Raw genomic sequence first — 24,268 nt, 5'->3', positions numbered from 1 at the left:
CTTCTGAGGAGGGTCCTAATGAGACCACGGATGGTGTCCTGGGGGATTTCCTCACAGATCTGGACCAGGACATCACTGAGCTCCTGGACAGTCTGAGGTGCAACCTGGCGGCGTCGGATGGACTGAAACATGACATCCCAGAGGTGTTCTATTGGATTTAGGTCAGGTGAGCGTGGGGGCCATTCAATGGTATCAATTCCTTCATCCTCCAGGAACTGCCTGCATCAGGCCGGGCATTGTCGTGCACCAGGAGGAAAACAGGACCCACTGCACCAGGAGGAACCCAGGACCCACTGCACCAGGAGGAACCCAGGACCCACTGCACCGGTAGGAACCCAGGACCCACTGCACCGGGAGGAACCCAGGACCCCCTGCACCAGGAGGAACCCAGGACCCCCTGCACCAGGAGGAACCCAGGACCCCCTGCACCAGGAGGAACCCTGGACCCCCTGCACCAGGAGGAACCCAGGACCCCCTGCACCAGGAGGAACCCAGGACCAACTGCACCAGGAGGAACCCAGGACCCACTGCACTGGGAGGAACCCAGGATCCGTCGCACCAGGAGGAACCCAGGACCCACTGCACCAGTGTAGGGTCTGACAATGGGTCCAAGGATTTCATCCCCATACCTAATGGCAGTCAGGGTGCCATTGTCTAGCCTGTAGAGGTCTGTGTGTCCCTCCATGGAGATGCCTCCCCCAACCATCACTGACCCACCACCAGAACGGTCATACTGAACCATGTTACAGGCAGCAGAACGTTCTCCACGGCTTCTCCAGACCCTTTCACGTCTGTCACATGTGCTCAGGGGGAACCTGCTCTCATCTGTGAAAAGCACAGGGTGCCAGTGGTGGACCTGCCAATTCTGGGGTTCATTGGGAAATGCCAATCCAGCTCTATGGTGCCGGGCAGTGAGCACAGGGCCCACTAGAAGACATTGGGCCCTCAGGCCACCCTCATGAAGTCTGTTTCTGATTGTTTGGTCAGAGACATTCACACCAGTGGCCTGCTGGAGGTCATTTTGTAGGGCTCTGGCAGGGCTCCTCCTGTTCCTCCTTCCACAAAGGCGCAGATACCGGTCCTGCTAATGGGTTAAGGACCTTCTACGGCCCTGTCCAGCCCTCCCAGAGGAACTGCCTGTCTCTTGGAATCTCCTCCATGCTCTTGAGACTGTGCTGGGAGACACAGCAAACCTTCTGGCAATGGCAGGTATTGATGTTCCATCCTGGAGGAGTTGGACTGCCTGTGTAACCTCTGTAGGGTCCAGGTATGGCCTCATACTACCAGTAGTGACACTGACCCGAGCCAAATGCAAAACCAGTGAAAACAGTCAGAAAAGATGAGGAGGGAATAAAATGTCATCTGTAAAACCATTCCTGTTTTGGGGAGCGTCTCATTGTTGCCCATCTAGTGCACCTGTTGTTAATTTCACGAACACCAAAGCAGCTGAAACTGATGAACAACCCCCTCTGCAACTTACCTGACCAGATCCATATCCCAGGAGTGTCATAGACTCTGATTACAAAGTCTGCCTTTCATTTTGTTAGATCCCCTCCAGTGACAATAGTTGCCCCAGCAGCCAGCGCCAATAGACCCTCCAGCACACCCCAGCACCCCTTGCCTTTACATACATTCAATGGTGGAGGTGCCGGAACTGCGTTCCCTCCATGTTCCTGCTGAAAAAAAGCCCTGATAATATATAATACACACTGCCATTGGAAATGATAGAAAAGTTTCATCTCAGGCTGGAGTTTTCCTTGGTAAATAGACCATTTTTCTCCCATAAAATTTTAAGAACATTAAGGTGACATTGTTCAAGTTTCAAACTTCGTGATGTCAAGACAAGTCAAGTAGCTGCGATATTTGAGTGACATACCCAAACCTACTGAGACCGCAGAAGCCCGGCGAGGTCTGTTGAATAAGGCAGCTCTCCGGAATGAAGTCAATATATATCAGAGATACACAGAAAATGGGTTTTCCAAAGGAAAAAAATACACTCTTACCTTTCAATCTTTATACAGAAACATCACAGTTTGTACAATTTCTTGCTTATTTCTCACGTAGTTTAATATCTTGAAAAGATTTTTTGGAAAGGGAAGGAAAGACGTTTTTAAAAAAGAATAAAATCTAAACATAGTTTACCTGTAGATGAGAACTTCATCATCTGAGCAATTGTACTGCAGTTGGTACATTTTAACTTTTGGGGCGGACTTGCTTACTGACCACTTAACCAAAGCTGTGGTAGTCGTCACTTCCGACACCACGACAGCCTTCTCTGGTTGAGTCTTAACTTCTCCTCTGTTGGATTTGGTGGAGCTGGTAATGTCAGAAAGCCTCGATTTAGGTGGTGCCGTTCGGTTGGTGCCGTTGCTCAGGTGGGGCAGCTGAACAATGGATAGCTCAACGGGGGCTGTCAACTCGCCCGCAGCGTTTGCCGCTATGCAGGTAAAGGTTCCATAATCCTTGGATGTGGTTATTAATATATCTAGAGTACCATTGTCATAGACCGCTGTTCTTGAAGAGTTGCCAATCAGGCGACCGTCGGGAGCGACCCAATGTATGACCGGAGCAGGATCTCCAACCGCTTTACACTTTAGAGATGCGGTTTGTCCTTCAAGGGCAAGCAGCTTATGACTGTGTTGGGTAATCAAAGGGGGTTCACAGATAAATTCCTCTTCACGAACATACCAGAAATACCTTCCTTTCAGAGCAGAGGGCGAAGCGCATGTCTCCATGTCATCTTCCCTCTCCAGCCTCCGAAGCCACAGAAGCTCACAGTTACAATGAAGTGGGTTCCCCCCAAAGCTGAGAGACAAGGGAGGGAGAAAAGGCGTTGCAGAAGTCATCGATATTTGTGACCTTGCAAATATTGGGTCGGGAGGTAGTTTTTGTAGTCTGTTCGAAGTCAAATCAAGCCTGGCCAACTTATTCAGGTCCTGAAATGTACCCTCTGTAATATAAAACAGAAGGTTGTGGTCCAGACTTAGCTGATGCAGATTAATCATCCGTCTGATGGCATCCCAAGGAATAGCTTTGAGATTATTGTAAGAAAGGTCAAGATCCTCCAAAGTCTGTAAAAGATCCTCAAATGCATCCTCTGAGATACTGTTCAGTTGGTTATTATTCATAATCAGGTGCTGGAGATTGATTAGCCCTCTAAATATGTCATCTCCAAGGCTGGTCAACCTGTTGGCATCTAGATGCAAAGATCGAAGGCTCTCTAGATCCACAAAAGAAAAAGGTTGGATATAACTGATGGTGTTTCTAGACAAGGTCAGGTCTACCAGACCAGTCATGTTGGCAAAGTCTTGCCGATTGATGCTTATGATAAAGTTCCCACCAAGTCGAAGTTCAACTGTCCTTCGGTCAATGTCTGCTGGTACAAAAAGTAATCCTTTTGAAGGACACAACGTTCCCAGGGATTCCGACAGGTTTTGACACACACAGTATTTTGGACATGAGTTGACCATTACCGTCATTCCAAATACCAGAAGACCGCAGAGGATTTTTTCCATTGTAAGTCAGGCAAAGATACCTGCAACGAGAAGAAGAAATAAAAACACGCGTCTGTTAATGTGACGTACATTTCCTTGTCGGTCATTATATTCTCTGAATTATTTTCTAGCAAATGCTTTTATCAACACATCTCTTTGTCAACAAATGTCTTCTGGCCATTTCACAACATCAAAGAAATAATAATAAAGCTGATAGTGCGCTCTGAATACAAATGAGCAGATCGCTTTGCTGGAAACCCAAGTTCCATGAATGCTCTCCACAAGAACGTGGCCTTCTTAAAGCAACTCAGTCACTAAAATATTTATATACAGTCGTGGCCAAAAATATTGGCACCCCTGCACTTCTGTCAGATAACGCATCACTACGGCCTGGAAATTATCACAATGGCAAATGTTTCGGCATTCTCATGTTTATTTCTTTGGTTTGTATCGGTATGACACAAAAAAGTGGAGAAAAAAAAAGCCAAATCTGACACATTTCACCAAAAACTCCAAAAATGGACCAGATGAAATTACTGTGAAAATTCTAAGAAATAATTGCACTCCAAGTTTGTGATGTTCCTGTAATTTGTCATTAAACTCACCTGTATCAATGAAAAGATCCTAATGTTCCTGTGTCCACTGTGCACAACATTGTCAAGAAGTGTACAGCCCATGGCAGAGGGCACAGCGTTGTTTGTTCACACACTATATGTTGTCATCTGAATGAAATGGGATGCTATGGTAAGGGACCCAGGAGGACCCCACTGCTGACACAGAAATATGGTGAGAGACCCAGGAGGACCCCACTGCTGACACAGAAATATGGTGGGAGACCCAGGAGGACCCCACCGCTGACACAGAAATATGGTAGGTGACCCAGGAGGACCCCCCGCTGACACAGAAATATGGTAGGTGACCCAGGAGGACCCCACCGCTGACACAGAAATATGGTAGGAAACCCAGGAGGACCCCACTGCTGACACAGAAATATGGTAGGAAACCCAGGAGGACCCCACTGCTTACACAGAAATATGGTAGGAAACCCAGGAGGACCCCACTGCTGACACAGAAATATGGTAGGAGACCCAGGAGGACCCCACTGCTGACACGAAAATATGCTGGGAGACCCAGGAGGACCCCACTGCTGACACAGAAATATGGTAGGAGACCCAGGAGGACCCCACTGCTGACACGAAAATATGGTGGGAGACCCAGGAGGACCCCACCGCTGACACAGAAATATGGGAGGAGACCCAGGAGGACCCCACTGCTGACACAGAAATATGGTAGGAGACCCAGGAGGACCCCACTGCTGACACAGAAATATGGTAGGTGACCCAGGAGGACCCCACTGCTGACACAGAAATATGGTAGGAGACCCAGGAGGACCCCACTGCTGACACAGAAATATGGTGGGAGACCCAGGAGGACCCCACTGCTGACACAGAAATATGGTAGGAGACCCAGGAGGACCCCACTGCTGACACAGAAATATGGTAGGAGACCCAGGAGGACCCCACTGCTGACACAGAAATATGGGAGGGGACCCAGGAGGACCCCACTGCTGACACAGAAATATGGGAGGAGACCCAGGAGGACCCCACCACTGACACAGAAATATGGGAGGAGACCCAGGAGGACCCCACTGTGATGGGAGTGACTTTTGGGGGTGGGGGGACCGCTTGGTCATCTCATGTCCCCCTCATTATGTTTAACCCACCCTGTGCCTGTTAAGGGGTACAGGGTGTGAATGTGAATGTCCCAGTATTGTGTATAGTGTGTGTTCCTTTGTCCCTGCCATGTGGTTGCCCATTGTCCACTGCCATGTGTCCATTCCTTTGTTCTGGGCCACATGGCTGTCCATTGTTTGTTTGCCATGTGCTCCCCCCATTGTGCTGTGTCTTCCTGTCCAGCCAACTATTATGGGATGTACTGTTTGTGTATTGGTGTGGGGGTTGGTCAATGTCCTTTGCCACATGGCTGCATCCCATTGTTCTGTGTCTGGTTGGATGGGGAGGGGTGATGAGGTGTTTCCTGCCTATACTGTAGCCCTTCCCACTGAGAGGGTGGGCTGATGAGTTGTTTCCTGTCCCTGGTTGTGTTTCCCCGCCCCCTGTATATATTCTGTGTTTTGTGTTAAAATAAAGAGTTGGCTTTCTGTTTTAAGAGCTGGGTGCTGTCTATTTCCTGAGGGATTTCAGGGTGTGGTCCGTGGATGGTGTTCGGACAGGGGAAGCTGCAGGATAATGGAATATACCCAAGTGCGGTCGGGTACCGATTCCGTTACACCCACTGCTGACACAGAAATAAGGGAGGAGACCCAGGAGGACCCCACTGCTGACACAGAAATATGGTAGGAGACCCAGGAGGACCCCACCGTTGATACAGAAATATGGTGGGAGACCCAGGAGGACCCCACTGCTGACATAGAAATATGGGAGGAGACCCAGGAGGACCCCACCGCTGACACAGAAATATGGGAGGAGACCCAGGAGGACCCCACCGCTGACACAGAAATATGAGAGGAGGCCCAGGAGGACCCCACCGCTGACACAGAAATATGGTAGGAAACCCAGGAGGACCCCACTGCTGACATAGAAATATGGTAGGAAACCCAGGAGGACCCCACTGCTGACACAGAAATATGGTAGGAAACCCAGGAGGACCCCACTGCTGACACAGAAATATGGTAGGAAACCCAGGAGGACCCCACTGCTGACACAGAAATTTGGTAAGAGACCTAGGAGGACCCCACTGCTGACACAGAAATATGGGAGGAGACCCAGGAGGACCCCACCGTTGATACAGAAATATGGTGGGAGACCCAGGAGGACCCCACTGCTGACACAGAAATATGGTAGGAAACCCAGGAGGACCCCACTGCTGACACAGAAATATGGTAGGAAACCCAGGAGGACCCCACTGCTGACACAGAAATTTGGTAAGAGACCTAGGAGGACCACACTGCTGACACAGAAATATGGGAGGAGACCCAGGAGGACCCCACCGTTGATACAGAAATATGGTGGGAGACCCAGGAGGACCCCACTGCTGACATAGAAATATGGGAGGAGACCCAGGAGGACCCCACCGCTGACACAGAAATATGGGAGGAGACCCAGGAGGACCCCACCGCTGACACAGAAATATGAGAGGAGGCCCAGGAGGACCCCACCGCTGACACAGAAATATGGTAGGAAACCCAGGAGGACCCCACTGCTGACACAGAAATATGTAGGAAACCCAGGAGGACCCCACTGCTGACACAGAAATATGGTAGGAAACCCAGGAGGACCCCACTGCTGACACAGAAATATGGTAGGAAACCCAGGAGGACCCCACTGCTGACATAGAAATATGGTAGGAAACCCAGGAGGACCCCACTGCTGACACAGAAATATGGTAGGAAACCCAGGAGGACCCCACTGCTGACACAGAAATATGGTAGGAAACCCAGGAGGACCCCACTGCTGACACAGAAATTTGGTAAGAGACCTAGGAGGACCCCACTGCTGACACAGAAATATGGGAGGAGACCCAGGAGGACCCCACCGTTGATACAGAAATATGGTGGGAGACCCAGGAGGACCCCACTGCTGACACAGAAATATGGTAGGAAACCCAGGAGGACCCCACTGCTGACACAGAAATATGGTAGGAAACCCAGGAGGACCCCACTGCTGACACAGAAATTTGGTAAGAGACCTAGGAGGACCCCACTGCTGACACAGAAATATGGGAGGAGACCCAGGAGGACCCCACCGTTGATACAGAAATATGGTGGGAGACCCAGGAGGACCCCACTGCTGACACAGAAATATGGTAGGAAACCCAGGAGGACCCCACTGCTGACACAGAAATATGGTAGGAAACCCAGGAGGACCCCACTGCTGACACAGAAATTTGGTAAGAGACCTAGGAGGACCCCACTGCTGACACAGAAATATGGGAGGAGACCCAGGAGGACCCCACCGTTGATACAGAAATATGGTGGGAGACCCAGGAGGACCCCACTGCTGACATAGAAATATGGGAGGAGACCCAGGAGGACCCCACCGCTGACACAGAAATATGGGAGGAGACCCAGGAGGACCCCACCGCTGACACAGAAATATGAGAGGAGGCCCAGGAGGACCCCACCGCTGACACAGAAATATGGTAGGAAACCCAGGAGGACCCCACTGCTGACACAGAAATATGTAGGAAACCCAGGAGGACCCCACTGCTGACACAGAAATATGGTAGGAAACCCAGGAGGACCCCACTGCTGACACAGAAATATGGTAGGAAACCCAGGAGGACCCCACTGCTGACACAGAAATATGGTGGGAGACCCAGGAGGACCCCACTGCTGACACAGAAATATGGTAGGAAACCCAGGAGGACCCCACTGCTGACACAGAAATATGGTAGGAGACCCAGGAGGACCCCACTGCTGACACAGAAATTTGGTAAGAGACCTAGGAGGACCCCACTGCTGACACAGAAATATGGGAGGAGACCCAGGAGGACCCCACTGCTGACACAGAAATATGGGAGGAGACCCAGGAGGACCCCACCGCTGACACAGAAATATGGGAGGGGACCCAGGAGGACCCCACTGCTGACACAGAAAAATATTGGAAGCCAGATTGGAGTTGCCAAAACTGACCTAAGGAAGCCAAAATCCTTCTGGGAGAATGTGCTGTGGACAGAAACCAAATTCCAGCTTTTTGGTAAAGCCCATCATTCTACTGTTTTCAGAAAAAGCAATTAAGCCTTTGCAGGAAAGAATCCAGTCCCTCCAGTCACACATGGTGGGGGGTCACAGTCCCTCCAGTCACACATGGTGGGGGGTCACTGATGTTTTGGGGTTGCTTTGCTGCTTCAGGCACTGGATGTCTTGGCCGTGTGCATGGCATCATGAAATCTGAAGACCACCAAAGAATTCTGGGGGGCAATGTAGGGCCCGGTGTCAGAAAGTTGGGTCTCCGTCAGAGGTCATGGGTCTTCCAGCAGGACAATGACCCAGATCTCAATCCCATAGAGCTCCTGTGGAGAGATCTCAGAACAGCAGTTGGGAAAAGGAACCCTTCCAATCTGAGAGACCCGGAGCAGCTGGGAAAAGGAACCCTTCCAATCTGAGAGACCTGGAGCAGTTGGGAAAAGGAACCCTTCCAATCTGAGAGACCCGGAGCAGCTGGGAAAAGGAACCCTTCCAATCTGAGGGACCCGGAGCAGTTGGGAAAAGGAACCCTTCCAATCTGAGAGACCCGGAGCAATTGGGAAAAGGAACCCTTCCAATCTGAGAGACCCGGAGCAGTTGGGAAAAGGAACCCTTCCAATCTGAGAGACCCGGAGCAATTGGGAAAAGGAACCCTTCCAATCTGAGAGACCTGGAGCAGTTAGGAAAAGGAACCCTTCCAATCTGAGAGACCCGGAGCAGTTGGGAAAAGACGAGTGCTCCGAAATTCCAGGAGAGAGGTGGAAGGAACTCATTGATGGTTACAGGAAGCCATTGATTTTAGTGACTTTTTTCCAAGGGGTGTGCAACCAAATATTACATTGAGGGTGCCAATAATTTTGTCCAGTTCACTTTTGGTGTTTTGTGTGAAATGTGTCAGATTTGTTACTTCACTTTTTTGTGTCACCGATACAAACCAAACCAAAGATATAAACACGAGAATGCCAAAAAATTTGTCATTGTAACAATTTTCTGGGTGAAGTTGTGCGTTATCTGTCAGAAATGCGGGGTGGGGGGGGGGGGGGGTATTTTTGGCCATGACTGTATATAATACACTTCCCTTCAATGATGACATGAAATTCTCAACTCCCCTGCTTACATTTTTTTTTCTTTACATTAAACACATATTTTCAGGAAAACAATACCATAAAATGAATTTTACTGCAAAGAAACACAACATATATAAATATAAAAGGTTGGGTTGCGTTGAGCAAATAGATACCAAACATGTCGAGTCTGAAAACTGCATTCCCCTGAGAAATCGCAAATAACTACCCAAAATCCTCCACAGGTGACGCTTTAAAAGCCTTTACAGATTTCCAGTTCAGAGTTAATCATGAATATTGGTCTGAGAATGATCGCTCTCGCTCCAACGTACGCGGCAACACCACGCGTGTGGCGTAATTTATGTTTACATACACGTATGTGCCCTGGGCTACACATTTGCTTTGGGGTGTGTACAAGGGAGACAGGAGAGCTTTCTTTTTCTTTTCTTTTTTCTTTTTTTATAATTTACTTTTGAGTTTTGAAGGACAAACAACAAACAAAAGGTTGCATAGAGTTGTCACATAACAGTCACAAATCAACAAATGAAGAACAGAAACAGGCTCATCGATGGAAACGCATGTACATACAATGGCAGTGTGTAACCCCTTGGTGCCGGCACCTCCCGGCCCTTTAAGGGTTTCAGAAGTCAGGAGGTGGGTGGGCAGGGTTTATGGTCATGTGACTGCCATGTCACATGAATGGGAAAGGTCCCGATCGAAAGAGGAGATCGGGACCTTTCCGTGAGTACTGTGAGTGTGCTGGGAGTGCGCTGGGAGCGTGCAGATCACCCGCTCTCAGCACATGATTTTTTTAATAGAACGCAAACGTGCAGCCGCTCAGACGCCAGGAGGCCGCACATTTGCCAAGAGGTTAACAGTGGATTAGCCAGTATTATCGGACATCTGAGTAGACATATCGGAAACGGAAAGATCCCGCGGGTCCCAAACTGCCTTAAAAAGGGGGACAAGGTCAGCATGCACAGCAGTGAGGTGCTCCATTCTTCTAATCTCAGAGATAACCTTCACCAATTCCCACCACGTAGGAGGCGTAGTAGACAGCCAACGCATCGGAATGGTTCTCCTGGCCGCTGATAAGACACGAGAGGCTAGTTTCTTGGCAGATTTGGAGAGGCCTGTAGAAGGTAGGCCCAGTAAAAAGCAAACGGGGTCCAATGGGATATGGACTTGTAGAAGTAGTCGCCAAAGGCCGAGGACCTCTCTCCAGAAAGGTGCGATGTGTCGGCAAAGCCAGATAATGTGAAAAAGAGTGCCAATTTCCTCGCCACATCGCCAGCAGACAGGAGAAACACTCGGATCGTGAGCATGGAGAACCTCAGGAGTCTTGTAGCAGAACATAAGTGTTTTCATGATATACCACACATAGGAGATCTAGAGGTGGCCTCCCAAGTCCTGCTCCATGGATCTAAGGGGATGTCTTGTGGAAGGATTCGGGGCCACTTTGGCATATAAAGGTGGGTATCAGAAGAAAGGGGACTTGTGTCCTGGAGCAACTTCTAGATAGAGGAAATTAGTATTGGTATGGACCCTGAATACAGATGCTTTTGAAAAGAGTAAGCTTCTCTAGGGTCAGGAAGGGAATCTTGGAGGAGAAGAAGTGTCCTATCTGTAGGTAAACAATACTGAGGAGGAGGCATGTGTGCAGCTTTTTGTAACTTTCTTTTTTTTTTTTTTAATCTTTATTTATTTACATCATTTAAAGTGATTGTAAAGGATGAGGGAACGGGTGTTCCTCCGATCTCCTAATGCTCTCCAGGTCTGAGCTGTGGTCCCAGCTTCCTGGAGGAAAGGAGAACCATCATGGGCAGAAGCGGGGTTGAGGCTGCACCTATGAAGTCAAGTAAAAAGTGATCACTTGGACCTGAAAGCCCGTTGCTGGCTCTAATAACTCACACCAAGGCTACCTTGAGCTTGCTTCAACCCCTTGAATACAGGATGGGGATGAGGCAACTGGGTTGCTCTAGGCACTTCCTGACCCAAAGATCAGGCTTAGCGTCCAGAGTTCAGCTACAATGTAAACTGGACGTGCAAAACCGTCACCTGAAAGTGTCTTAGTGACACCGTTGTAAAGGATGAGGGAACGGGTGTTCCTCCGATCTCCTTCTGCTCTCCAGGTCTGAGCTGTGGTCCCAGCTTCTTGGAGGAAAGGAAAAGCCTGAGAACCACCATGGGCAGAAGTGGGGTTGAGGCTGCACCTATGAAGCCCCATAAAAAGTGATAACTTCGACCTGAAAGTGGGTTGAGGCAACTGGGTTGCTCCTGGCACTTCCTGACCCAAAGATCAGGCTTCGCGTCCAGAGTTCAGCTACAATGTAAACTGGGCGTGCACAACCGTCATCAGAAAGTGTCTTAGTGACACCGTACTAAAGGATGAGGGAACGGGTGTTCCTCCGATCTCCTAATGCTCTCCAGGTCTGAGCTATGGTCCCAGGTTCTTGGAGAAAAGGAAAAGCCTGGGAACCACCATGGGCAGCAGCGGGGTTGAGGCTGCACCTATGAAGTCCCGTAAAAAGTGATCACTTTGACCTGAAACCCTGTTGCTGGCTCTAATAACTCACACCAAGGCAACCTTGAGCTTGCTTTAACCCCTTGAATACAGGACGGGGTTGAGGCAACTGGGTTGCTCTAGGCACTTCCTGACCCAAAGATCAGGCTTCGCGTCCAGAGTTCAGCTACAATGTAAACTAGACGTGCAAAACCGTCACCTGAAAGTGTCTTAGTGACACCGTTGTAAAGGATGAGGGAACGGGTGTTCCTCCGATCTCCTAATGCTCTCCAGGTCTGAGCTATGGTCCCAGGTTCTTGGAGAAAAGGAAAAGCCTGGGAACCACCATGGGCAGCAGCGGGGTTGAGGTTGCACCTATGAAGTCCCGTAAAAAGTGATCACTTTGACCTGAAAGCCCTTTGCTGGATCTCATAACTCACACCAAGGCAACCTTGAGCTTGCTTTAACCCCTTGAATACAGGACGGGGTTGAGGCAACTGGGTTGCTCTAGGCACTTCCTGACCCAAAGATCAGGCTTCGCGTCCAGAGTTCAGCTACAATGTAAACTGGACGTGCAAAACCGTCACCTGAAAGTGTCTTAGTGACACCGTTGGGTCTATGGTACCACTAGGCGCCAGTCTTCAGTATGTTTAGTATATTCTAGAACAGCACAGGTCATATTTGTTGGTGTTCTACAAATCGCAGAATATAGGTTCTGTCCTACCAGGGGGCCACCCTTCCCTTTGTCAGCAGATGTTGGTTGTGATTTACTATTTTCTTTATAACGAAACAAGAATACCGGTGGGATAACGTCATCCCGCAAGCCGGGAGCAGAACGCGCTGTATTTTCAGCTATTGAGAGGAATTTTCATCCTTGGCCGTGTTTTCTGAACTCCGCGCATACACAGCCATCATCTGTTGATGAATTCTGAAATGTTACCTTGAACATTCACAGAAAACAGAACGCGGTGAACCTTGGCGATCCATCGCAGCATTCACGTCTTTTATTTTTTTAATGAAAGACAATGCGCTGTGTGGGGGAGGAGGAGGCAAAAGTCGCTTTATTGTGTATATAGAGGGAAAAACATCTGAAACTGGAGCAACACAACGGCCATAGGAAGAGAGAAAAACCACAGAAAACAAATCCCATCTCAGCATTGCAGCTAAGAAAGTCGTATTGCAGAGGAAGTGGGCGGAGTTTAGGTGCGTTTCCTTCAGCATGCGGAGTTGTGACACCATAAAGGAAAATGAGAAGATGCAGAATTGGGGTTTGCAGCACCGTGAGTCTTAGACTTTCCAAAATAGGCAAAAACCCAACAACAGGCAAGACATTTTTCTTCAATGACACCTGCTGTGGGCATTATGAGGGGTTCCCACCATCCCTGTAATGAGTTCAAAGGTCTGTACACCTGCTGTGGCCATTATGAGGGGTTCCCACCATCCCTGTACTGAGTTCACGGGTCTGTACACCTGCTGTGCTCATTATGAGGGGTACCACCGTCCCTGTATCGAGTTCATGGGTCTGTACACCTGCTGTGTCCATTATGAGGGGTTGTCACCATCCCTGTACTGAGTTCACAGGTCTGTACACCTGCTGTGGCCATTATGAGGGGTTCCCGCCATCCCTGTGCTGAGTTCCTGGGTCTGTACACCTGCTGTGCCCGTTATGAGGGGTTCCCACCATCCTTGTGCTGAGTTCCCGGGTCTGTACACCTGCTGTGCTCATTATGAGGGGTACCACCGTCCCTGTATCGAGTTCATGGGTCTGTACACCTGCTGTGTCCATTATGAGGGGTTGTCACCATCCCTGTACTGAGTTCACAGGTCTGTACACCTGCTGTGCCCGTTATGAGGGGTTCCCACCATCCTTGTGCTGAGTTCCCGGGTCTGTACACCCGCTGTGCCTATTATGAGAGGTTCCCACCATCCCTGTGCTGAGTTCCTGGGTCTGTACGCCCACTGTGCTCATTATGAGGGGTTCCCACCATCCCTGTGCTGAGTTTCCTGAGTCTGTACGCCTGCTGTGCCCATTATAAGGAGTTCCCACCATCCCTGTACTGAGTTCACAGGTCTGTACACCTGCTGTGCCCGTTATGAGGGGTTCCCACCATCCTTGTGCTGAGTTCCCGGGTCTGTACACCCGCTGTGCCTATTATGAGAGGTTCCCACCATCCCTGTGCTGAGTTCCTGGGTCTGTACGCCCGCTGTGCTCATTATGAGGGGTTCCCACCATCCATGTGCTGAGTTTCCTGAGTCTGTACGCCTGCTGTGCCCATTATAAGGAGTTCCCACCATCCCTGTGCTGAGTTCCTAGGTCTACACACCTGTATTGTTCCATTATGATGGGTTCCCACCATCCCTGTGCTGAGTTCCTAGGTCTACACACCTGTACTGTTCCATTATGATGGGTTCCCACCATCTCTGATGGATTGTAGTGATAACAGGAGGAGCCAGCCACAAAGTTGGATTGGAACACCCGAAACTCCAAGTGTGTAGTAGTAGAGTCTGGACTATGGCAGGGAGAACTCGCTATTGGAGTATCCAAGGCATGTGGGAAGCCCGTGGCTACTTCAACCCATGAGGCTGCACCAAGAAGAGACCCCTTTCCTGCACCTATGGCATTGCTCCTACACTGACCCAAATACTGAGATCCCACTCAAGGCACCATACATAGAATAGAAGAATAGAAGAACGGCACTTATGTAGTGATGTGTAAATGCTCTTCGTTATGAGAGTAACGTCCATGACGTCATCGTAAAAAGGTACGGATGAGGGATGATGGAGATCAGGGGTCTATGTATCTCAGGAGTTCTTCTTTTATCCTTCACATGGCGCTCAAGGCACCGTACATAGGATTGAAAAAATGGTTCCTATGTAATGATGTGTAATTGCTCTTCGTTTATGAGAGTAACGTCCATGACGTCATCGTAAAGAGGTATGGATGAGGGATGATGGAGATCAGGGGTCTACTTAACGCTGGAGTTCTTCTTGTATCCTTTATATGGCGCTCAAGGCACCATACATAGGATATAAATAAATGGTTCCTATGTAATGATGTGTAATTGCTCTTCGTTTATGAGAGTAACGCCCATGACGTCATCGTAGAAAGGTGCGAATGAGGGATGATGGAGATCAGGGGTCTATGTAACTCTGGAGTTCTTCTTTTATCCTATGTATGGTGCCTTGAGCGTAAAAAGGCTCTTTGTTATGGAAGTAAGGTCCATGACGTCTTGGAGAAAGGTACGGATGTGCGGGATGATGGAGATCAGGGGGTCTATGTAACTCTGGAGTTCTTCTTGTATCCTTTATATGGCTCTCAAGGCACCATACATAGGATAAAAAAAATGGCACCTATGTAATGATGTGTAATTGATCTTCATTATGGGAGTAACGTCCATGACGTCATCGTAAAAAGGTACAGATGAGGGATGATGGACATCAGGGGTCTACTTAACGCTGGAGTTCTACTTTTATCCTATGAATGGTGCATGAGCGTAAAAAGGTGCGGATGAGGGATGATGGAGATCAGGGGTCTATGTAACTCTGGAGTTCTTCTTTTATTCTTTACATGGACCTCAAGTAACAATATATAGGATTACAAAAATGGCGTCTATGTAATGATGTGTAATTGCTCTTCGTTATGAGAGTAACGTCCATGACGTCATGGTAAAAAAAAGGTGCGGATGAGGGATCATGGAGATCAGGGGTCTATGTAACTCTGGAGTTCTTCTTTTATCCTTCACATAGCGATCAAGGCACCGTACATAGGATAGAAATAAATGGCGACTATGTAATGATGTGTAATTGCTCTTCATTATGGGAGTAACGTCCATGACGTCATCATAAAAAGGTACGGATGACCGATGATGGAGATCAGGGGTCTATGTAACGCTGGAGTTCTTCTTTTATCCTTTACATGAACCTCAAGTAACAATAAATAGGATTAAAAAAAATGGCGCCTATGTAATGATGTGTAATTGCTCTTCGTTTATGAGAGTAACGTCCATGACGTCATCGTAAAGAGGTATGGATGAGGGATGATGGAGATCAGGGGTCTACTTAATGCTGGAGTTCTTCTTGTATCCTTTATATGGCGCTCAAGGCACCATACATAGGATATAAATAAATGGTTCCTATGTAGTGATGTGTAATTGCTCTTCGGTATGAGAGTAACGCCCATGACGTCATCGTAGAAAGGTGCGAATGAGGGATGATGGAGATCAGGGGTCTATGTAACTCTGGAGTTCTTCTTTTATCCTTTGTATGGCGCTCAAGGTACCATACATTGGATAGAAATAAATGATTCCTATGTAGTGATGTGTAATTGCTCTTCGGTATGAGAGTAACGTCCATGACGTCATCGTAGAAAGGGGCGGATGAGGGATGATGGAGATCAGGGGTCTATGTAACGCTGGAGTTCTTCTTGTATCCTTTATATGGCGCTCAAGGCACCATACATAGGATATAAATAAATGGTTCCTATGTAGTGATGTGTAATTGCTCTTCGGTATGAGAGTAACGCCCATGACGTCATCGTAGAAAGGGGCGGATGAGGGATGATGGAGATCAGGGGTCTATGTAACGCTGGAGTTCTTCTTGTATCCTTCACATGGCGCTCAAGGTACCATACATAGGATAGAAATAAATGGCGTCTATGTAATGATGTGTAATTGCTCTTCGTTATGGGAGTAACGTCCATGACGTCATCGTAGAAAGGGGCGGATGAGGGATGATGGAGATCAGGGGTCTATGTAACTCTGGAGTTCTTCTTTTATCCTTTGTATGGCGCTCAAGGTACCATACATAGGATAGAAATAAATGGTTCCTATGTAGTGATGTGTAATTGCTCTTCGGTATGAGAGTAACGTCCATGACGTCATCGTAAAGAGGTATGGATGAGGGATGATGGAGATCAGGGGTCTATGTAACGCTGGAGTTCATCTTGTATCCTTCACATGGCGCTCAAGGTACCATACATGGGATAGAAATAAATGGCGTCTATGTAATGATGTGTAATTGCTCTTCGTTATGGGAGTAACGTCCATGACGTCATCGTAGAGAGGTGCGGATGAGGGATGATGGAGATCAGGGGTCTATGTAACGCTGGAGTTCATCTTGTATCCTTCACATGGCGCTCAAGGTACCATACATAGGATAGAAATAAATGGCGTCTATGTAATGATGTGTAATTGCTCTTCGGTATGAGAGTAACGTCCATGACGTCATCGTAGAGAGGTGCGGATGAGGGATGATGGAGATCAGGGGTCTACTTAACTCTTCTTCTTTTATCCCTTTGTAGGGTTTTGGAAGGAAAAAAAAAAGTGCAGAACCTGCGAAGGGTAAAACGGCCTTGAGAACAGACCGAGAATTTTAAACGATAAAAAAAATTATTTTTAACACACTAAAAAAAAATGTCAAGAAAATAGAAAGTTAGCAGAAATGTGTGTTTATGTCGGGATTGAAGTGGCGGCACAATACACCTGTCGTTGGAAAGAATCCCTTCAGTGCGCCATTTGTACATTACCTACAGCTTGTGGGCGAATACCTGGGGATCGCGTTCCTCAGATCACGCCATTGAACAGAGATCTCAGAGACGGCGGCAACCGAAAAAAAAAAAAAACGAGCATTCAACAACCTCCTTCTCTGAATCCTCCGTGTGACAGGCCCGGGCGCTTTGAGGCTGCGAATGAGGTGGAGGAATCCTGCTGCGAGCAAAAACTACAGAAGCGCTTGGATTCCGCCGCACCGAGGTTAACCCCGGCGCCGCGTTTCAAGTGAAAATTTGACAGCAATTATAATCCAATTTAGGCGTCGTTAATGCGCGCGGAATGGCGGGCGTTAATAATTCCGCAATTATTTTATACGGGCGACAATCCATGCCTGAATATACCGCGCGCACATGATCAAACGCAAAGCGCAGCTCCTCGCAGCAATTAAAGGCTGACAGTATATCACGGCGGCGGCGGAAGGTGTGTTTGCAGCAGTATATTACGCTGTTTGCATTATAGGTGACATTTCAGTTCAGCGAAGACTAATTGGCTCAATGTTTATGAGCTGTAAAACTTATTGATTGATCCGAGCCATTGTGTATGTTTTATACTGTCATAAAAATGGAAAGGAGTGGGAGCCGCGATAAAACCCGGGAAATCCTGCGATTCGATGTTCGGTGCCGCAATGTGCGGGAGAATCGACTTCTATCCATGAATGGTAACATTAATAATAATAATGAATCTGTCAGGAGAATTACTTCATCCAAATTCATGGCAACATTATAATAATAATAATAATAATAATAAACGTGTCAGGTGACTGGCTTCATCTAAAATAATAATAACAGAAAATAATAAAAATAATCATAATAAAAATAAACGTCATTATTTTAGATACAAAATACCAAATACAAATATTAATAATAATGTAATAATAATAATCATCATCATAGGAATGAGAATAAGAAAATGTGTTACCATTATATAATAATAATAATAAACTTTGCCATTATTTTAGATAGCAATCGCAAATATCATATCCCCCCCTTATGTATTATACATGGAGATCATATCCCCCCCTTATGTATTATACATAGAGATCATATCCCTCCTTATGTATTATACATGGAGATCATATCCCCCTTATGTATTATACATGGAGATCATATCCCCCCTTATGTATTATACATGGAGATCATATCCCCCCTTATGTATTATACATGGAGATCATATCCCCCTTATGTATTATACATGAAGATCATATCCCCCCTTATGTATTATACATGGAGATCATACCCCCCCCTTATGTATTATACATGGAGATCATACCCCCCCCTTATGTATTATACATGGAGATCATATCCCCCCTTATGTATTATACATGGAGATCACATCCCCCCTTATGTATTATACATGGAGATCATATCCCCCCTTATGTATTATGCATGGAGATCATATCCCCCCCTTATGTATTATACATGGAGATTATATCCCCCCTTATGTATTATACATGGAGATCATATCCCCCTTATGTATTATACACGGAGATCATATCCCCCTTATGTATTATACATGGAGATCATATCCCCCCTTATGTATTATACATGGAGATCATATCCCCCCTTATGTATTATACATGGAGATCATATCCCCCTTATGTATTATACATGGAGATCATATCCCCCCTTATGTATTATACATGGAGATCATATCCCCCCCTTATGTATTATACATGGAGATCATACCCCCCCCTTATGTATTATACATGGAGATCATACCCCCCCCTTATGTATTATACATGGAGATCATATCCCCCCCTTATGTATTATACATGGAGATCATATCCCCCCTTATGTATTATACATGGAGATCATACCCCCCCCTTATGTATTATACATGGTGATCATATCCCCCCTTATGTATTATACATGGAGATCACATCCCCCTTATGTATTATACATGGAGATCATATCCCCCCCTTATGTATTATACATGGTGATCATATCCCCCCTTATGTATTATTCATGGAGATCATATCCCCCCTTATGTATTATACATGGTGATCATATCCCCCCTTATGTATTATTCATGGAGATCATATCCCCCCTTATGTATTATACATGGAGATCATATCCCCCCTTATGTATTATACATGGAGATCACATCCCCCTTATGTATTATACATGGAGATCATATCCCCCCCTTATGTATTATACATGGAGATCATATCCCCCCTTATGTATTATACATGGAGATCATATCCCCCCTTATGTATTATACATGGAGATCATATCCCCCCCTTATGTATTATACATGGTGGTCATATCCCCCTTATGTATTATACATGGAGATCATATCCCCCCCTTATGTATTATACATGGAGATCATATCCCCCCTTATGTATTATACATGGAGATCATATCCCCCCTTATGTATTATACATGGAGATCATATCCCGCCTTATGTATTATACATGGAGATCATATCCCCCCTTATGTATTATACATGGAGATCATACCCCCCCTTATGTATTATACATGGAGATCATATCCCCCTTATGTATTATACATGGAGATCATACCCCCCCTTATGTATTATACATGGAGATCATATCCCCCCCTTATGTATTATACATGGAGATCATACCCCCCCTTATGTATTATACATGGAGATCATATCCCCCTTATGTATTATACATGGGGATCATATCCCCCCTTATGTATTATACATGGAGATCATACCCCCCCTTATGTATTATACATGGAGATCATATCCCCCCCTTATGTATTATACATGGGGATCATATCCCCCCCTTATGTATTATACATGGAGATCATATCCCCCTTATGTATTATTCATGCAGATCATATCCCCCCCTTATGTATTATACATAGAGATCATATCCCTCCTTATGTATTATACATGGAGATCATATCCCCCTTATGTATTATACATGGAGATCATATCCCCCCTTATGTATTATACATGGAGATCATATCCCCCCTTATGTATTATACATGGAGATCATATCCCCCCTTATGTATTATACATGGAGATCATATCCCCCCCCCCTTATGTATTATACATGGAGATCATATCCCCCTTATGTATTATACATGGAGATCATATCCCCCCTTATGTATTATACATGGAGATCATATCCCCCCTTATGTATTATACATGGAGATCATATCCCCCTTATGTATTATACATGGAGATCATATCCCCCCTTATGTATTATACATGGAGATCATATCCCCCCCTTATGTATTATACATGGAGATCATATCCCCCTTATGTATTATACATGGAGATCATATCCCCCCTTATGTATTATACATGGAGATCATATCCCCCCTTATGTATTATACATGGAGATCATATCCCCCCTTATGTATTATACATGGGGATCATATCCCCCTTATGTATTATACATGGAGATCATATCCCCCCCCTTATGTATTATACATGGAGATCATATCCCCCCTTATGTATTATACATGGAGATCATATCCCCCTTATGTATTATACATGGAGATCATATCCCTCTTATGTATTATACATGGAGATCATATCCCCCCTTATGTATTATACATGGAGATCATATCCCCCTTATGTATTATACATGGAGATCATATCCCCCTTATGTATTATACATGGAGATCATATCCCCCCTTATGTATTATACATGGAGATCATATCCCCCCTTATGTATTATACATGGAGATCATATCCCCCCCTATGTATTATACATGGAGATCATATCCCCCCCTTATGTATTATACATGGAGATCATATCCCCCCCTTATGTATTATACATGGAGATCATATCCCCCCCTTATGTATTATACATGGAGATCATATCCCCCCCTTATGTATTATACATGGAGATCATATCCCCCCCTTATGTATTATACATGGAGATCATATCCCCCTTATGTATTATACATGAAGATCATATCCCCCCTTATGTATTATACATGGAGATCATACCCCCCCTTATGTATTATACATGGAGATCATATCCCCCCTTATGTATTATACATGGAGATCACATCCCCCCTTATGTATTATACATGGAGATCATATCCCCCCTTATGTATTATACATGGAGATCATATCCCCCCTTATGTATTATACATGGAGATCATATCCCCCCCCCCTTATGTATTATACATGGAGATCATATCCCCCTTATGTATTATACATGAAGATCATATCCCCCCTTATGTATTATACATGGAGATCATACCCCCCTTATGTATTATACATGGAGATCATATCCCCCCTTATGTATTATACATGGAGATCACATCCCCCTTATGTATTATACATGGAGATCATATCCCCCCTTATGTAGTATGCATGGAGATCATATCCCCCCTTATGTATTATACATGATGATCATATCCCCCTTATGTATTATACATGGAGATCATATCCCCCCCCCCTTATGTATTATACATGGAGATCATATCCCCCTTATGTATTATACATGAACATCATATCCCCCCTTATGTATTATACATGGAGATCATACCCCCCCTTATGTATTATACATGGAGATCATATCCCCCCTTATGTATTATACATGGAGATCACATCACCCCTTATGTATTATACATGGAGATCACATCCCCCCTTATGTATTATACATGGAGATCATATCCCCCCCTTATGTATTATACATGGAGATCATATCCCCCCTTATGTATTATACATGGAGATCATATCCCCCCCTTATGTATTATACATGGAGGTCATATCCCCCCTTATGTATTATACATGGAGATCATACCCCCCCTTATGTATTATACATGGAGATCATACCCCCCCTTATGTATTATACATGGAGATCATATCCCCCCTTATGTATTATACATGGAGATCATACCCCCCCTTATGTATTATACATGGAGATCATATCCCCCCCTTATGTATTATACATGGGGATCATATCCCCCCCTTATGTATTATACATGGAGATCATATCCCCCTTATGTATTATTCATGCAGATCATATCCCCCCCTTATGTATTATACATAGAGATCATATCCCTCCTTATGTATTATACATGGAGATCATATCCCCCTTATGTATTATACATGGAGATCATATCCCCCCTTATGTATTATACATGGTGATCATATCCCCCCTTATGTATTATACATGGAGATCATATCCCCCTTATGTATTATACATGGAGATCATATCCCCCCTTATGTATTATACATGGAGATCATATCCCCCCTTATGTATTATACATGGAGATCATACCCCCCCCTTATGTATTATACATGGAGATCATATCCCCCCTTATGTATTATACATGGAGTTCATATCCCCCCTTATGTATTATACATGGAGATCATATCCCCCTTATGTATTATACATGGGGATCATATCCCCCTTATGTATTATACATGGAGATCATATCCCCCCTTATGTATTATACATGGAGATCATATCCCCCTTATGTATTATACATGGGGATCATATCCCCCTTATGTATTATACATGGAGATCATATCCCTCTTATGTATTATACATGGAGATCATATCCCCCCCTTATGTATTATACATGGAGATCATATCCCCCCTTATGTATTATACATGGAGATCATATCCCCCCTTATGTATTATACATGGAGATCATATCCCCCCTCATGTATTATACATGGAGATCATATCCCCCTTATGTATTATAAATGGAGATCATATCCCCCCTTATGTATTATACATGGAGATCATATCCCCCCTTATGTATTATACATGGAGATTATATCCCCCCTTATGTATTATACATGGAGATCATATCCCCCCTTATGTATTATACATGGAGATCATATCCCCCCTTATATATTATACATGGAGATCATATCCCCCCCTTATGTATTATACATGGAGATCACATCCCCCTTATGTATTATACATGGAGATCATATCCCCCCTTATGTATTATACATGGAGATCATATCCCCCCTTATGTATTATACATGGAGATCATATCCCCCCTTATGTATTATACATGGAGATCATATCCCCCCTTATGTATTATACATGGAGATCATATCCCCCCTTATGTATTATACATAGAGATCATATCCCCCCTTATGTATTATACATGGAGATCATATCCCCCCTTATGTATTATACATAGAGATCATATCCCCCCCTTATGTATTATACATGGAGATCATATCCCCCCTTATGTATTATACATGGGGATCATATCCCCCCTTATGTATTATACATGGAGATCATATCCCCCTTATGTATTATACATGGAGATCATATCCCCCCTTATGTATTATACATGGAGATCATATCCCCCCTTATGTATTATACATGGAGATCATATCCCTCTTATGTATTATACATGGAGATCATATCCCCCTTATGTATTATACATGGAGATCATATCCCCCCCTTATGTATTATACATAGAGATCATATCCCCCCCTTATGTATTATACATGGAGATCATATCCCCCCTTATGTATTATACATGGGGATCATATCCCCCCTTATGTATTATACATGGAGATCATATCCCCCTTATGTATTATACATGGAGATCATATCCCCCCCTTATGTATTATACATGGAGATCATATCCCCCCCTTATGTATTATACATGGAGATCATATCCCCCTTATGTATTATACATGGAGATCATATCCCCCCTTATGTATTATACATAGAGATCATATCCCTCTTATGTATTATACATGGAGATCATATCCCCCCTTATGTATTATACATGGAGATCATATCCCCCCCCTTATGTATTATACATGGAGATCATATCCCCCCTTATGTATTATACATGGAGATCATATCCCTCTTATGTATTATACATGGAGATCATATCCCCCCCTTATGTATTATACATGGAGATCATATCCCCCTTATGTATTATACATGGAGATCATATCCCCCTTATGTATTATAAATGGAGATCATATCCCCCTTATGTATTATACATGGAGATCATATCCCCCTTATG

General features: G+C 45.4%; 1 protein-coding gene across 1 annotated transcript; it reads right to left on the bottom strand.

Moving 5' to 3' along the window:
- Positions 1–2,138: 2,138 nt before the first annotated feature.
- LOC149440068 (leucine-rich repeat and fibronectin type-III domain-containing protein 2-like) lies at positions 2,139–3,534 on the bottom strand. The gene has a single exon (XM_089658976.1). It carries the CDS (start codon positions 3,513–3,515, stop codon positions 2,139–2,141), a length of 1,377 nt encoding a protein of 458 aa, XP_089515102.1. The 5' UTR covers positions 3,516–3,534.
- Between the last annotated feature and the right edge of the window lie 20,734 nt (positions 3,535–24,268).

The sequence above is a fragment of the Staurois parvus genome, unplaced genomic scaffold (genome assembly GCF_062004578.1).
Source record: "Staurois parvus isolate SC_StPar_1 unplaced genomic scaffold, SC_StPar_1.0 ptg001118l, whole genome shotgun sequence".
Lineage (NCBI taxonomy): Eukaryota > Metazoa > Chordata > Amphibia > Anura > Ranidae > Staurois > Staurois parvus.
The sequence above is the reverse complement of the archived record's forward strand: the minus strand, read 5'-3'. Positions and strand labels throughout refer to the sequence as shown.

Coding starts and splice junctions, on each gene's coding strand:
- LOC149440068 (XM_089658976.1), bottom strand. CDS start 3,515: ATGGAAAAAATCCTCTGCGGTCTTCTGGTATTTGGAATGACGGTAATG.